Source organism: Pelodiscus sinensis, chromosome 19 (assembly GCF_052426305.1).
Source record: "Pelodiscus sinensis isolate ZL-2025 chromosome 19, ASM5242630v1, whole genome shotgun sequence".
NCBI lineage: Eukaryota > Metazoa > Chordata > Testudines > Trionychidae > Pelodiscus > Pelodiscus sinensis.
The window spans coordinates 7,311,051-7,327,356 of NC_143070.1; the positions used below are offsets into that span (position 1 = coordinate 7,311,051).

A 16,306-nucleotide genomic window follows, 5' to 3' on the forward strand; every position below is an offset into this window, starting at 1 on the left:
GGTCCCCACATTTGCTCCCATACATATTGACCCCGCAATGTCCCCACAACCTGATTAATGGTGCGACACTCACCTCGCCAAATCTAACACTCAACCCACTTAAACTGCCGGTCCAACTACAGAATGAGCGTCCCCACCAAACCCCCCATCCGCTAACCAGATAATCACCCCACTGACCGACTACATCCGGGGCCCCACACCTCCCCTTTCTATTCACTACGGGCTTAGAACTAGCCACGCTCCAAACCCCCCCGCCACGCGCCTCCCCCTCCCCCGGGAACAACCTACTCTACGCGCTCCGCAACGAAGGGCCTCGGTCATTATTCCAGAGGAGGAAGGCACCCCGCTAGCGGGCCCCCCTGGGGGCCCAACGCCCCACCATGGGCTGTAAACCCAGGCCCCCAGGGGCTAGATCCCCCCTACCACCGTAACCCAAACCGGCTACCGGATGTACCCATTTACTCAGTCATACTTGTTCCAAAAAGTGTCTACTGTAATATATGTATTGTTTGTCGCTAAACATTCTCTAATAAACGTCAATCTGTTCTTATCAGTTTAAAAAGAAACTGTTATGAATGGATACTACATTTGGGTCAACGGACCGGCTTGTTCCTCGCTGCTTGGCGTTCGCTCCCACCCGTTTGGCGTCAGTGTTGCTGTGACAACGTCCATCCCAGCAGACGGTCCCCATCGGTTCGCGCGCGCCATGGCCTCACGCGGGGTAAGTAGCTCACTTAGCTCCTCTCTCCGGAGCTCCTCCACTCGTTCTTGATTCCTCCGTTCTCTTCCTTTTAATCACCAACTACCTCCTCCTTGCTTACTGTCTTCCCCACCATCTTGCCTTCCTCCTAACCAACGCCCCTCCTTCTCCCCTTCCTGCCCCCATTTTGATTTCCGTCTTTCTCACCATCTTGTTTACCTCCTAGTCCCCAATCCTCCCCCCCCCCCTCTCGCCCCCATCTTGATTCCTGTTTCCCCTGCCATCCTGTTCCCTGATTAATTTCAGTCTTCCCTTCCGCCTTCAGTCCCTTCTCTCTCCTTCCTCGGCCTACAGACTCTTTAAAACACCCTGAGACCCGGCGCAGCCCACGGACCGTGCCCTGCGGTCCCGGGCCTCTGATCAGCCACCCCGCGGTCTCTCCTTCCCCCTCCCGTGCGCCAGCGGCTGGCCCCCTCTCCCCCCACGTGGCCAGCCCCCCCCCCCGCCTAGCCCGGCGGTCTATCCTACTACTGCCACCTGCCCCACTCGATTGGTGTCTGGGCTGCTGCGCCGGGGGGTCTAAACACCCCGATACCCGGCACGGCCCGCGGACTGTGCCCTGCGGTCACACGCCGTTGATCAACCACGGCACAGACTCTCCCTCCCCCCCCCCCATGCGGCTCGCTTGATTGCCACGGTTTGCCCTGCCTGACCCCCGCCGCTGCTGCGGTGCAGACGTGGCTCGGCTATCCCTCGGCCCCCCCTATCTCCCCATACGCTGGCAGCTGGCCCCCTTTTCCCCACGTGGCCAGCCTCCCCACCGAGTCCCGCGGCTCATTTTATCTGCTGCCGTTTTCTCTACTCAGTCAGCACCACAGCTGTGGCGACGGCTAATTAGCCCGGTTTCGGTTTCTTTTTTCTTCTACTCTGCCCAACCACTGCTGGAATCACAGCATCAGCGCGACTGAGAGACCGGGGACTCGGCCCCATCCCCGGGCTGTGCCCCCTACCTAGGTCCCCTGACAGGCCCCCCGCGCTCTCCCCCCTCCTCCCTTACACCAGGAAGTGTCCGCTTCCCCCAGCGGCCATCTTCTTTCGTCCCCCCCCCTCCCATCAGGTTTAAATTACTCCCGACCAATCGCCACTGACACCGCCCACCTGCAAGGGCTACAGGTGATTCACCTAGCTCCTCCCTGTCCAGCTCCTCCCTGCTCAACCCTCCCAGAACAGTCTCCCCGGCCAGCACCAGACCCTACCAGCTGCCTGACCCAACTGATCTACTTGGATTTTCCCATTCCCAACCACACCCTCCTGTGCCCAGACTGCTTCCCCTTCCGAGGAGTGAGGACTCTGGGGGCCTTTAGCAAGCACGTAAAGTTGGTGCACCAGAAACAGATCGCCTTCCGCTGCGACCGATGCCACGGCCTCTTTGAATCGCAGAAACGGTGCAAACGACACCAAAACACCACCTGCAAAGGCCCCTGTGCCCGAGTCGTCCCCTCGACCCCGATCCGGCTGGTGCCCACTACGCCGTATAGCAGAAGACAACCAATGCCGGACCATGAGAACCTCGCTCCGGTCAGGAGCACCCCTGCCTCAGAGCCTGCCTCTTCACCATGAACCAGCCCTGCGCCTGACAGTCTATCACCAAGGGCCGGCCCTGCATCTGCCAACCCGGAACAGGGATCCAGCCCGGCACCCCGTGCTGTCAGGCCAAGCAACAGCCCATCTCCGGGGTCCCGCACCCCCGACCCTGCCGGTCCTCGGACCTCCCCGCCTCTGATTGTCAGGAACTTGTCCGTACGACTAGACCAGTTCCTGTCCACCGTCAGGAATGGCACCAGTGGTTGCCGGATCGGTGCTCCTCCACGGATCAGCTCACCCCGGTCACCTGTCAGCAGTACCAGCCCCCCTCTCCGGTCCGCCGAGCGGCGTCCGGCACCTGCCTCCGCTGATCCCTCCCTCCCAAGGACCCCGGTGGCCGCCACAGAGAACCCCGAACCGGCCAGGGACCGCACCGGGCCCCCCGTGCCCCAAGATCACTGCCAGCCCGCCGGTCCCAGACGACAACCACGCGCCTCCACTAGCGCCCCCGGGGATGCTGACTCTCTCCGGCGCGCCTGCCCGGTCATCAGCATCCCGCCCCGCTGCCGTCTCCTCTGCACAGAGATCCCGTGCTCCAGCGGCCTCCATGCCTGTCCCTCCTGCAGGAGAGATGAGTTCCCAGCACGGACGGGGCTCCTGCCACGAACGCAACACCACGGCTTGGCAGCAGCTGTGGCTAAGAGAGCTGACATCGATTGACTCCTTCGATGGCCTGGTGACCGTGACGGAGCGCCTAACAGCCGACCTGGCTGCAAGCGGCGGGCCAGATCGCCGCGGTAAATCCCGACCCCCGCGCCGACCCCCGTCACCTGAAACGACTGCCAGCTCCAGGGTGGGGAGACGAGGGGCCGCTGGCCGCCGAGACGACCCGGTGGCCGCAACCCGCCTCCAAACGCTCTACCGCACCAACCGCCCAAAGGCCGTGAGGGAGATCCTGGAAGGTGCCCCGTCTCCCTGCACGATCCCGCCCAACGCACTTCACTCGTACTTCACCTCTGTGTTCGCGAAGGAACGTCCCCGAGAGGGGCCCCGCCCGGACTGTATCCCTCAGTTACCGAGGCTAGAAGCCACCAACGACCTGGACAGGGACTTTACTCCGGAGGAGGTCCAGGTACGGTTGTCCAGGACCACCAACACCGCCCCCAGGAGAGACGGCATCCGGTATCTCCAGCTAAAGAGACGTGACCCCGGTTGCTTGGTGCTAGCCGCCCTCTTCACCGCCTGCAAGAGGTTACGGTGCATTCCTGACACCTGGAAAAGTTCGATGACCGTCTTGCTGTACAAGAAGGGAGACTGTACCGATCCGGAAAACTGGAGACCCATCTCGCTGGGCAGCACTTTATACAAACTCTACGCCAGCTGCCTGGCGGCCAGGATCACTGACTGGGCTGTTCACGGTGGCGCCATCAGCTCCACCCAAAAAGGCTTCATGACCTGCGAGGGCTGCTACGAGCGTAACTTTGTGCTCCAGGCAGCCCTCAGAGAGACGAGAAAATCCCGGGGACAATGCGCCATCGCCTGGTTGGACCTCGCAAACGCCTTCGGCTCCGTCCCCCACCAACACATCGCAGACACCCTGACAGACTTTGGGGCCCCGGACACCTTCCTCCGCATCCTCCGGGATCTATACACGGACTGCACCACCACTATCCGCGCCACCACTGGAGAGACCGCACCCGTCGACATCCACTGTGGCGTGAAACAGGGCTGCCCCCTCAGTCCCATCATTTTTAATCTGGCCATGGAACCCATCCTGCGTGCCATCTCCCAGGGCCCGGACGGTCTGGACCTGCACGGCGTAAGGGTCGACGTCCTGGCCTACGCCGACGACCTGGTCCTGATCGCCGATAGCGCGGAGGGGTTGCAGCGGATGCTCCAAATCGCCGGCCGGGCCGCTGAATGGACGGGCCTTCGCTTTAACGCCCGGAAATGTGCCTCCCTCCATGTCGATGGCAGCTTAAGAACCCTCACGAGGCCAACCGCCTTCTCCATTCAAGAACAGCCCATGGCCTGCCTCCAAGAGGGCCAATTTTACCAGCACCTGGGCACCCCGACGGGAATACGGGTCGAGGCCACTCCAACAGACACCCTCCACAAAATCCTGAGGGACGCAGAGCTGCTCGACCAATCTCTGCTCACACCATGGCAGAAAATAGATGCAATTAACACTTTGCTGATCCCCCGCATCTCCTTCACCCTGAGAGGCTCCGCCGTCGCCAAGGTCCCCCTGAACAAAGCTGACAGCGCGATCAGAGCCCTTGTCCGGAAGTGGCTCTACCTGCCTCAGAGGGCCTGCACGGACATTGTCTACATCCCCCACCGGCAGGGAGGCGCCAACGTTCCGCGCTTGGGGGACCTCTGCGACGTGGCCTCCATTACCCACGCCTTCCGCCTCCTGACCTGCCCGGACGTGAGAGTGCGCACCATCGCAGAAAACGCCCTGCGCGTTGTGAGGACGAGGATTGCCAGGGACCCCACCGCTGCAGATATCACCACCTACCTCAGCGGTTCCCTCGAGGGGGACTTCAGGAGGGACGGCGGTGACCTCTCCTTCCTATGGTCTCGGGCCCGCAACGCCACCCGCCGTCTGGGAAAAAGAATTGGCTGCCGCTGGGTCTGGAGCGAGGCCCGTACGGAGCTTAGCGTCATGCTCCCCCGCATCACCGCACAAGGCCACACCACCGTCACCCCCGCGGCCAGGGCTCTGCTGGAGAGGCTCCTGAAAGGGACCATCCGCCGCCACTATGCAGACGCCCTGGCTAAAAGACTGGACCAGGGTAAGGTGTTCGAAGTGACCAGCAAGCAAGAAGCCAGCAACCACTTTCTCCAGGCTGGCAACTTCACCCGTTTCGCTGACTGGCGCTTCATTCATCGAGCCCGCCTCACTCATTGACTGCACACTCTGCAATTGTTAATCGTACTATATACTGGAGAGGTTTTCTTGTCTCTCTATGATAAACTCCAATATTACTATCCACCCCACAGCGCAACCTGCTCCAGTTCTCCAGATGTGTTTTACTTGTTTACTGTATTATTTTTGGAAACATTCACTCAATAAAACTCGTTTAATCTGTTCTTATCAGTTTAAGATTTCGTGATGAAGACGCCGCCGTGGGATTGATCCTTGCTCCGTGGGACCGCTTGCTTCTGGGGACCGATGGATCCAGCCCTTTTAAAGGCTTTTGCTAGCAGGATCCTGCTAGCAGCCTTTTGACAAGGAACACCGCTGAAGAACCTGCAAGCCTCCGCTTTTTTGCGGGGGTTTAAACCTCTGCAGCGGTTTTTTTTTTTTTTTTTTTGCCGGCCGCCTTACAGCTGATTCTAAATCAGCTGTTTAGGCCCGCCCAGGCACGTCTTTTTGAGACTGCCTATTGGCTGGGGCTTCCCTGCTGCCTTAAAGGGACAGCTGCTCCTGCTTCCTGGGACCTGCACCGGACCTGCTGCGCTGACTCTGCAATCCAGGCTCCTCGCTAGGCTCCGCTGCGCTGGGTCTGCATCCCCCTCGGACTCCTGCCTTGCTCCTGAGATCCTCCGCTGCGCTGGCTCTGCAACCCGAGTAAGTTGACCTTCCACTCTGGTCAGTTTCACTTCTGTCTATTTCATTCTCATCCCCCGCTGCGCTGGCTCTGCAACCGGAGTAAACCAACTTTCCGCTCTGGTCAGTGTCACTCCTGTCTATTTGTCTCGGCTTTCTCTGTGCCCCTGTGACGGGGAAGAAACTCCCCGCGCTGACAGCCCCTCCCCCGGAGAAGCGCCGAGCGGCGCGGGGGAGCGGAGTCCAGGGGAAAGCCCCCAGGGAGGGGAGAGGGGGCGCACAGACGCAGGCGCGGCGGGCGAGGAAGGCAGCAGGACCCAGGAGGAGGAGGGGCCGAGACGCCAGGGGGAGCGGCACGCCCCGTGCGTGCTGGCTCAAAGGGGAAGGGGCCGGAAGGGCCAGAGGCGGCCGGCACTTACCTTCTCTTGGCAGGCAGCCAGGGGAGAGACGCCGGAGGAGCAAGCGGGACGGAGGCGGGGAGCGGGACCCGCGCAGCCCTTGCCCGGGGCATCGGGACCCCTCGGCCGGGGGCACCGAGGAACGGAGCGGCCAGCGGACGGCCGCACACCCAGCGAACGGACGGCCGAGCCCGACGGAGGACCCGTCCCCGTCGCAGAGCCATGAGCGGGATCGGGAGCCGAGGGTCAGCCCGCAGTCCCAGGCTGAGCGGAAGCCCGGGCGGGGCAGCCAACGACCCAGGGCCCGAGCAAAGGGCACCAGCCTCGGGGTGCCGAGACTGCGGGGGGGGGGTAGAGGCAAAAGGGGCCGGGGGGGCCCGAATCTTGCCACAGCCCCGGCGGCCATTGCCACGTGGCTGACCTCCCGCCCCCCCCCCCCCTCTGCTGCTCCGCTTCTCCCCTTGTATTGGTTCCTATCTAGTCAATTTCACTCCCGTCCGTTTTATCCCCGCTGGCTCTGCAACCGGAGTAAACTAACTTTCCACTCTGGTCAGTTTCACTCCTGTCGATTTGTCCTGCCCCGGCGGCCATTGCCACGTGGCTGATCCCCCCACCCCCCCCTCTGCTGCTCCGCTTCCCCCATTGTGTTGGTTCATAGCTGGTCAATTTCACTCCCGTTTATTCTGTCCCCGCTGGCTCTGCAACCCTTTCACCCTGGTCAGTTTCACTTCTATTTCATTCTTGTCCCGCTGCGCTAGCTCTGCAACCCGAGTAATTGAAACTTCCACTCTGATCAGTTTCGCTTCTATTTCATTCTCGTCCCGCTGTGCTGGCTCTGCAACCCCACTAAGCTAACTCCCGACTCTGGTCAGTTTCACTCCTATTTGTCTCGGCTCCCTCTGTGCCCCGGCGGCCATTGCCACGTGGCTGATCCCCCCACCCCCCTCTGCTGCTCCGCTTCCCCCATTGTGTTGGTTCATAGCTGGTCAATTTCACTCCCGTTTATTCTGTCCCTGCTGGCTCTGCAGCCCCAGTGGTTTAGCCTCCCACTCTGATCGGTTTCGCCCCTGTCTGTTTCATTCTCGTCCCCGCTGCGCTGGCTCTGCAACCCTAGTAGGCTGGCTCCCCACTCTGGTCAGTGACATTCCTGTCGATTTGTCCCGGCTCTTTCCGTGCCCCTGCGGCCATTGCCACGTGGCTGATCCCCCCCCCCCCCCGCTGCTCCGCTTCCCCCATTGTGTTGGTTCATAGCTGGTCAATTTCACTCCCGCCTATTCCGTCCCCGCTGGCTTGGCAGCCCTTTCCACTCTGGTCAGTTTCACCTTTGTCTGTTTCGTTCTCGTCCCCCGCTGCTGGCTCTGCAGCCGGAGTGGACTAACTTTCCACTCTGGTCAGTGTCGCTCCTGTCTGTTTGTCTCGGCTCTTTCCGTGCCCCGGCGGCCATTGCCACGTGGCTGACCCCTCCCCCGCCCCCCCTCTGCTGCTCCGCTTCCCCCATTGTATTGGCTCCTATCTAGTCAATTTCACTCCCGTCTGTTCTATCCCCCCTGGCTCTGCAACCCGAATAAATTAACTTTCCACCCTAGTCAGCTTCACTTCTGTCTATTTCATTCTCGTCCCCCGCTGCGCCTCTGCTGCTCAGCTACCCCCTCCTTTTTGTTCTGGCTTTGCTCCTGGATCTTGTTTCACTTTCGTCTATCACTGCAACCCACCTCACTACTAAGTTTTACTTTCTGATTTTGTTTCGCTTTCGTCTATTGCCATTTGTTTGCGGTTTCTGTCTGCTTATCTCACTCTGGTCAGTTTCATTCTCATCAGTCTTGCTCTCGTCAGTTTCACCCTCGTCTGTTGCTCCTTCGCTTCCTGTCCCGCCTGCCTGTGGGTCCCCCAGCCCCGGGCTCCTGACAACTGGGGTTGTGCGTTGGAGCACTCGTTATCGTTGCTAAATATTGTAGTACCTGGCGATTTCTCCAACGCAGACCCCCCTGGCCCTCTGAGAGGCCGCCTCCTGGCCCCCTGGGACCACCACAGCCAGAAGCCCCCTGCCCTGTTCCCCTCCCCCCCGGTCGGGTGTCTCTGTGCTCTATCTTCCAGTATGTCGAGACGCCCTGCCAGCCCCGCGAATGCCGCGTCGGGAGACTCCAGCTCCTCCGACGGCTTCCTGTGGCGACCTGTCCGGATGGGAACCAGACGGCACCCGCCAGGCCTGCTGCCCAGTGACCTGCCCAGAGCCCGGACACCACCAGATGCCAGAGGGCCCCCCCCCGAGAGCCGTGCGACGTCCAACACCCCGTGGCCGGAGACTCGATACCATCGTTCCAGCCCCCGCCAGTTCCAGATGACGACCCGCGCTCTGTATCCGGCTCCAGTTCCAGCCCGGTCCGGTGTGGCCCTGCCGCCAAGCCACCTGTGGTCCTTTCCTCCCTCCCTTCCTCCGCTCTCGACTGGGCGCTCCCCCTAGACTTAGACAGCAACTCTGCCCCCTGCTTTGCTGGGTCCGGGGTGTCCCCTATTGGAGGGGACACCGACCGATTTAACCGCGTCTGAACCCCGCCCCAGGAGGAGATCGCCCTGCTAAGCCCCCCCCAAACGCTGCTACCTGTAATTCCTTCCCCACCCCTGACCTGGGACTTAGTCTGCTGGCCCAACTCTGCCAGCCCCATCCTGCCTGAGGCCCTGGAGGTGTGGTCATCCTCGTGGCCCCCTCCATCTCCAGTCCCTACCCCTGCCATATTAGGTCTACAGCCCCAGTCTCCCCTGAGCTCCAATACCTCCCCCCTACGCTCTGACCCAGGCACCGCCAGCCCGGAACAATCTCCCCGGGTGGCCCAGAGTGACCAGTCATCCCCAACCCACGCTCCCGCTCCTGCCCGCACGGCTACCGCTCCGAGCACGGCTACCACAGCTGTCGTCTCGTATGCCGATGCCGTTAGGGCCAATCTCTCAGGGAGTACCTCCAGCTCAGGGAGTGCTACCGACCCCAGGGGATCCCGCAGACATAGCACAGGGACCCCACCGCCCCACGTCCCGACACCAGTCACAAGGGCTGCCGGCTTGAGACCAATTAGAACATGCCGGCAGCAAGCAATTCCAGTCTCCCTGCTCTCGGAGCGCTGCTCCAGTGACTCCCCCTCCCCCATCTGGTCAGGTAGTGACGACTCGGCGTCCTCCCCCTCCTATGTTCCTGACCCCCTGCCTCCCCGTACTCGCCCGAGGCGGAAACCCCGTATCCCCCACCCAGCAACGAGTTCCAGGGGCTCGCGCTTATCGAGTTCCCGATCCCCAAGAATCGCCCCGCCTGCCCGTGCTGCTCCACCTACAAGGGGCTCATGACCACCACCTCTCTGCGCCAGCACATCAGGCAAGTGCACAAAAAGAAGGTGGGCTTCCGCTGTGCCCACTGTGCCAAGCCCTTCTTAGCCCTAGCGGGGTGTAAGGTCCACCAGTCACGGTGCCCCGCCCTCCCTAGGGGAACACCTGCCAGCTCACCCCTAGAGCAAGAACCCTCCCCGGACCGCTTAGCCGTAACCTCGCCTCCACCAACCACGCATGTCACCCCAAGCCAGGAGCCCGTTATCCCCCAAGACCCAAACAGCCACGGGTCCTCCTCTAGCCGCAGTACCGCTGTTAGTGGCAGGCCCCCTAGGCCCTCCAGAATCCCCACCCTCCTCCAGCCCCACCAGCGAACCGCAGCCTCCGTCAGCCTCGCCAACCTGTCCCAGACGGTTCGGGAATACGTCCGAGGCGTGAGACTCAACGTGACGGAGAGACGGACCAGCGCCCCTCCGCGGCTCCAGCCCTACTGCCCTCCCTCACGAGACAACAACACCAGGTGCCGACCCGGCCAGAGGGAGGGACCCAGCCAGGCTCGTGGAGGAGACATCACCAGCAGTCGCCCTCCTGCCGCCCCCAGTAGTCGCCATAACGCACCCAGATCCAGCGCCGGACCCGCCGCCGACACCGCTCTCCCGCCTCCTGCTCCAGACCACAGACCCACCGCACGCCGCGACGACCCGCACTCGGCTCTGGACGCTCCAGAGCAGCGCCGCACCACCGCACACGCCTCCCCGACTCCCGACCCAGGGGAACACCGGGCCCCTGCTGCCTCACCCGCCGTACCCGAGACTGCACAACCAGACAGCCAGCGGGTGAGGGGCAACCGAGAGCGCACTGCCACTGCCTGGCAGCTCCTCTGGATAGAGGAACTGAGAGACACAAACTCCTTCCGTGACCTGGAAGACGTGGTCAAAAGATTCACGGAGGAGCTAGCAGAGGGACTCGTGCCCGACGAACAAGCCCCGACCCGTACGCAGCACCCCCGACGCGGACCCCCAGCACCGAGACCCGACACCGAACCCGCCATAAACAACAGAAGAAACGATCGCCAGACCGACACGGTAGCCGCCACCCGCCTCCAGCGCCTGTACCGGTCCAACCGTCCCAAGGCGATGAGGGAGATCCTCGAGGAACCCTCGCCATTCTGCCACGTTCCCGCAGACCGCCTACACACCTACTTTACCGATGTCTTTGACCGCGCAGCATGCCCCGAGACCCACCGCCCAGACTGCTTGCCCCGGCTGCCTCGTGTCGACTCCGCAGACGACCTGGAGCGTGACTTTACCCCTAAAGAGGTGTTTGCCAGGCTCGCCAGGACCTCCAACATGGCACCGGGGAAAGACGGCATCAGGTACCAGGTGTTCAAGAAGCGTGACCCTGGTTGCCTCGTACTCGCCGCCATCTTCAACCTGTGCAAGCAGTTCCGGTGTATCCCCAGCGCCTGGAAGTCGTCCATGACGGTTCTGCTCTACAAGAAGGGCGACCGGCAAGACCCTGGGAACTGGAGACCCATCTCCCTCTCCAGCACCATTTACAAACTTTACACCAGCTGCCTCGCCGCGAGACTTACGGACTGGGCGGTGAGCGGAGGCGCCATCAGCGCCGCACAGAAGGGCTTCATGTCCTGCGAGGGGTGCTACGAGCACAACTACGTGCTACAGGCGGCCATCCAGTCAGCCAGACGGCAGCAAAAGCAGTGCGCCATGGCTTGGCTGGACCTCTCCAACGCCTTCGGGTCCATCCCCCACCACCTCATCTTCGACACACTGCGGGAATTCGGCCTTCCGGACTTTTTCCTCCACCTACTCAGAGACTTATACAGTGACTGTACCACCACCATCCGCGCCGAAGAAGGCGAGACCGCCCCCATCCTCCTCAGGCGTGGGGTCAAACAGGGCTGCCCCCTCAGCCCCATTGTATTCAACCTGGCCATGGAACCGCTCCTGCGAGCCATGGCGAATAGCCCCGCCGGCTTCAATTTATACGGCGAAAAGATCAGCGCCCTGGCCTACACCGACGACCTCGTCCTCCTGGCCAACAACCCAGAGGGCCTCCGAGTACTTCTGGAAGTCGCCAGCTGCGCGGCCGAATGGATGGGCCTGCGCTTCAACGCCAGGAAGTGCACCTCTGCACATCTCCGGCGATGCCGGCGCCCCGGTAAACCTGACGCAGTTCCAGATCCAGGGGGAGCCCACGACCGCCCTGGCCGACGGCGAATCCTACCTGCACCTCGGCACGCCGACCGGCATCCACGTCCAACAGACCCCGACGGCAACCATCGACGGGATTCTCGAGGACGCCAAAAAGATTGACGGCTCCCTGCTCGCCCCTTGGCAAAAGATCAACGCCTTGAACACTTTCCTCATCCCCCGCATCCCCTTCGCTCTCAGGGGCTCTGCTGTCGCCAAGGGGCCACTGAACAAGGCAGACCGCGCCATCCGGCAGCTGGTCCGGAAATGGCTCTACCTCCCCCAAAGGGCCAGCTCCGACATCATATACATCTCGCACAGGCAAGGGGGTGCCAACGTCCCGTGCATGGGAGACCCGTGCGACATCGCCGTCGTGACACACGCCTTCTGCCTCCTGACCTGCCCAGACCGTAGAGTGTGCACCATCGCGAGCGCCGCCCTGGAAGAGACCATCGGCAAGCGCGTCGCCAGGGCCCCCGCTCCGCAAGACATCGTCGCCTTCCTCAACGGTTCTCTCGAGAACAACCTAGGACGGCAAGGGGGAGAATTGTCCTCCCTCTGGTCCCGCGCCGCCACCCGCCGCCTGGGGAAGAGGATCGGTTGCCGCTGGACCTGGGCGGAGGAACGAGGCGAGATGGGCATCCTGATCCCGCGCAGAAACTCTGACCAGAACACCGTCATCGCGCTGCCCACCCGAAAGCTGTTGGAGAGAGTCCTAAAATCCACCCTCCGCTGCCTCTACGCCGAAAACCTAAAAAAGAAACCAGACCAGGGCAAGGTGTTTGAGGCATCCAGCAAGTGGACCTCCAACAACCACTTCCTTTCCGGGGGGAGCTTCACCCGCTTCGCCGACTGGCGTTTCATCCACAGGGCCCGCCTCAACTGCGTCCCCCTCAACGGAGCCGTCCGCTTCGGCAACCGGGACAAGCGCTGCAGACGCTGCGGTTACGAGAACGAGACCCTGCCCCACGTCCTCTGCGGCTGCGAGACGCACTCCGAGGCCTGGAAACTGCGCCACAACGCCATCCAGGCCCGCGTCGTCAAGGCCCTGCCTCCGACCCTGGGCACCGTCGCGCAGGACTCCGTCGTCCCGGGCACCAACAGCCTCCTCCGACTGGACATTGTTATTACCAATGAGGAGGCGAAGAAGATCGTCATGGTGGACGTATCCGTCCCCTTCGAGAACCGGTCAGCGGCGTTCTGGGCGGCTCGTCTATGAAAGATCACCAAGTACATGCCGCTGGCGGACACCCTGAGGGCGAGAGGGTACTCCGTCGAGATCCATCGCTCTCCATCGCTCCGGAGGACAAGTAAGCGGAAGAAGAGGATGCCAAGGGACAAACAAGGTTTAAGGACTAGGTGTCATTAGACACCAGGGGAGCGTTTTTTCTGGGGGGGCTTATCATGTTCCCCCCTTTTTTTCCCATCCCAGGGGCTGAGTTTAAACCGCCCCCCCCCATAGCCCAAGAGGGAATCAAGGGAGCATTGGCCCTCCCACTATGTGCAGTTCCCAATACCTGTCCGCTTGCTCAGTTAGGACACCCTCAGGGGCCCCTGGCCATATTCCCCGTTTTTTGTTTTCCCTGGCCAGGGCCACCCCCGCAAAAACCCTGACATGGGTCAGACCCCGGGGGAGCCAGAGCTCTACCCACCCATGGGGTCTTACACACATACCTCCCCCCGATAACCCACTGGGGACATCAGAACAGGACACGGTGGGGCGTTCGATCACCCTAACCGCGCCAAAAGGCAACGGAGGAAGCATTGGCCTTCCCGCAACTCGCAGTTCCCAATACCCATTACCCACCCACCCACCCACTCCACTGGGACCCAACCCTGACAAGGGACAGGCCCTGGGAGAGCCAAAGCTCTGCCCATCCAAAGGGTCTCTCACATATACCTTTCCCCAGCAATCCTCCAAAAGTATGACATAGAAAAGACATTGCGACATGAGGCTGACATTGAAATGGCTTTAAGGAACATCTCAAAAGCCCAAGAAAGGCAACAGAGACAGTATTCCAAAAGGCACAGGTCAAAATACGGTGACATAAAATTTGATGTTGGGCTATTACTGAATGCTAGGAAGAGAACAAGAAAAGGCGGAGTACTAGAACCGACATATCGTGGACCATACAAAATTACTAGTATTGAGGGGAAGACAGTAAAATTAGAAACCGTGTCAGGAAAAATGTTAGCAACCAAGTACAGCATTGCACATTTAAAACCGTTTGAAGAGCCACTACAATTTCCTCCCAATAGTACAACAGAGGAAAGAATAGTAACTGAAATGACAGTGGGTAACAATGGCACCACAAATCCCTGTGAAAAAATTCAAAAATTGGATGGGCCTGAATCACAGAATTCTCAGGTTCAACCATTGAACTTTATAATAAAGACATCAACAGAAGAAGAGGAGATAGTGGAGGATCTTATCGCAAATGATAAAATGCAGGAGGAATTTGATTTCTGTGACATGATGATGGATGTGGAAGACAAAGAATGGTTTCAGAAAGGTACTTTGTCAACTAAATCACATTTCCAAAACAGTTTTTAAATACAATTGCATGTATCAAGTTTAAGAAAAAAAAGAAAAAGAAAAAAGAAAGTCTTTCACACCAAAAGTAAATAAATAAATAAAATCAGAGAAAAAAGGGTACTGAAATTTGCTGCAAGTATAGGCAGTCCCCGGGTTACATAGATCCGACTTACATCGGATCCCTACTTAAACAGGGTGAGGCAACCCCGCACTAGCTGCTTCCCCACAGCAGACCAGGGAGACGAGAAGCTAGCGCGCCCCCCCTCCCCCCCCCCGCCCAGCAGACCAGGGAGACACGGAGCGGCTTTTCTCAGCAGACACCTCAGCTTGAGAATAAAGGACTGAGGAAAGTGAGGTGCAGGAGAATAAAACTGAGCTCTGGAGAAATGTTTGGCTAGAGTTTCCCCTACAATATGTACCAGTTCTGACTTACATACAAATTCAACTTAAGAACAAACCTACAGTCCCTATCTTGTACGTAACCCGGGGACTGCCTGAAATGGGTTATTTTTTTCTTTCCAGTAAAATTTGCCATGAATGGAAAACAGAAAGAGAGACTGGAGGCCAAAGTGGGAAATTTCAAATTGTATGGCTCTTCTTTTCATTGCCTGAAACCAAGAAGCTGGATATGTGATGAGGTAATCTTAATTAACACTAAAAGTGTATGGAAAGATAAATGTGTAATGTAATATTATTTACAATGTTCCCTTTCTGTCATCATGTGTTTTAGGTCATTGATGCGTATTTCAGCTGTCTAGTCGAGAAATCGGGGGGAAGGTAGGCCACATAATGTGATACTACATAACTGTCTGAATTGTATCACTTCCTTAACACCAACGGGAATGTAAGACATACTATGGCTTTCACAATATTTTTGAAATAACAATCTACAACTGCCATTGCAAAATTTCAAATGATGTAAATGCAAAATAAGAGGTATTGAAATGCATTTTGAGAATAATATACGCCATGCAATACTTGATCTGTTGATATTTAAACTTGTTAGTCTATAATTATCATGTTGTACATTTACATAATAAATCTTTGCCCTAATGAATAATGTCTTATATTACGTATGACAATATAAGTTTACTATTCCTTTTTTTCCCCATGAATGTCGTATATAAACTTTTTGATAACAGTACGGATCCCTTGTATGGATGTGTATATTACACTCACTAACTATTTTATGTTTTCCCTTCAAAACAGGATAGTGAAGAAAAAACTCAAGAGAAGCTAGACACCACATTTACTTGGTGTCTAAGGATCCCTAAGTAATACTAATTATCGATCACAGAAATAATCTGATAAGTAATCTTAGGTTCTTTATATGCATAAAAGAGTGAATAATGCATTAAGATCTTGGTTGTCTGTCAACAGGTAGAAGCCATCTCTGCAGTTGTTGCCACACAGATTCTGTTAGGCAGACAACGAGACATGAAATCCAAGGTAAAGATTTACAATATTTCTTACATCGCATGAACAGAGCACATTCGTAATGATGACACTAACCTAAATGTTAAATGACAATGCTATTTTTGATGGGTAGTGCATAAATTAATGTAAATCAGGATACTAAATTAAGATAGTATAATACTCGTGTCATTGTTGGCTTATCTTTCAACTTTTATTTTGAACCTAATTTTTAAAATTTAATTACAGAGCAGATTTCTTCTTCAGGAGATACTGTTACTTCCTTACAACGCACCAAATCACTGGGTTCGGGCAGTAAGATGATTTCTATTTCACTTCTGTAATATGTGGAATGAAAGTGGTATTAGGTGATAACACAGCTGGGTGGCAGTGGTCTTATGTCCTCAGCTATGGATGTTATGCAAGTTCATTTATGGAAATGAAAGTGGAATGAGAGTGTTGCTATTCTGAGAGCACCGTTTCTTAATGAAAACAAGCTAATGTGAAATGGGATGAAAACATCAACAGACGTGATAAAATTTTATTACTAAGTGAGAGATCACTGAATTCAGAATATGATATTTGACTTTGTGT

General features: G+C 57.9%; 2 protein-coding genes across 2 annotated transcripts; both read left to right on the forward strand.

The window, feature by feature from the left end:
- Positions 1–2,858: 2,858 nt before the first annotated feature.
- Positions 2,859–12,982, forward strand: LOC149522131 (uncharacterized). Its single transcript, XM_089771475.1, is given in 7 exon segments — positions 2,859–3,846; positions 3,849–3,955; positions 3,957–4,935; positions 5,082–5,139; positions 6,273–6,483; positions 9,454–11,623; positions 11,691–12,982. Coding segments are annotated over 7 exon segments (5,772 nt in total). The 5' UTR covers positions 2,859–2,891.
- A 326-nt stretch (positions 12,983–13,308) lies between these two features.
- On the forward strand, positions 13,309–15,204 carry LOC142823260 (uncharacterized). The gene is made up of 3 exons (XM_075914114.2): positions 13,309–14,276; positions 14,822–14,937; positions 15,030–15,204. The coding sequence occupies exons 1-3, from the start codon at positions 13,730–13,732 to the stop codon at positions 15,078–15,080; spliced, it is 714 nt and encodes a 237-aa protein (XP_075770229.2). The 5' UTR covers positions 13,309–13,729; the 3' UTR covers positions 15,081–15,204.
- The last annotated feature ends 1,102 nt before the right edge of the window (positions 15,205–16,306 follow it).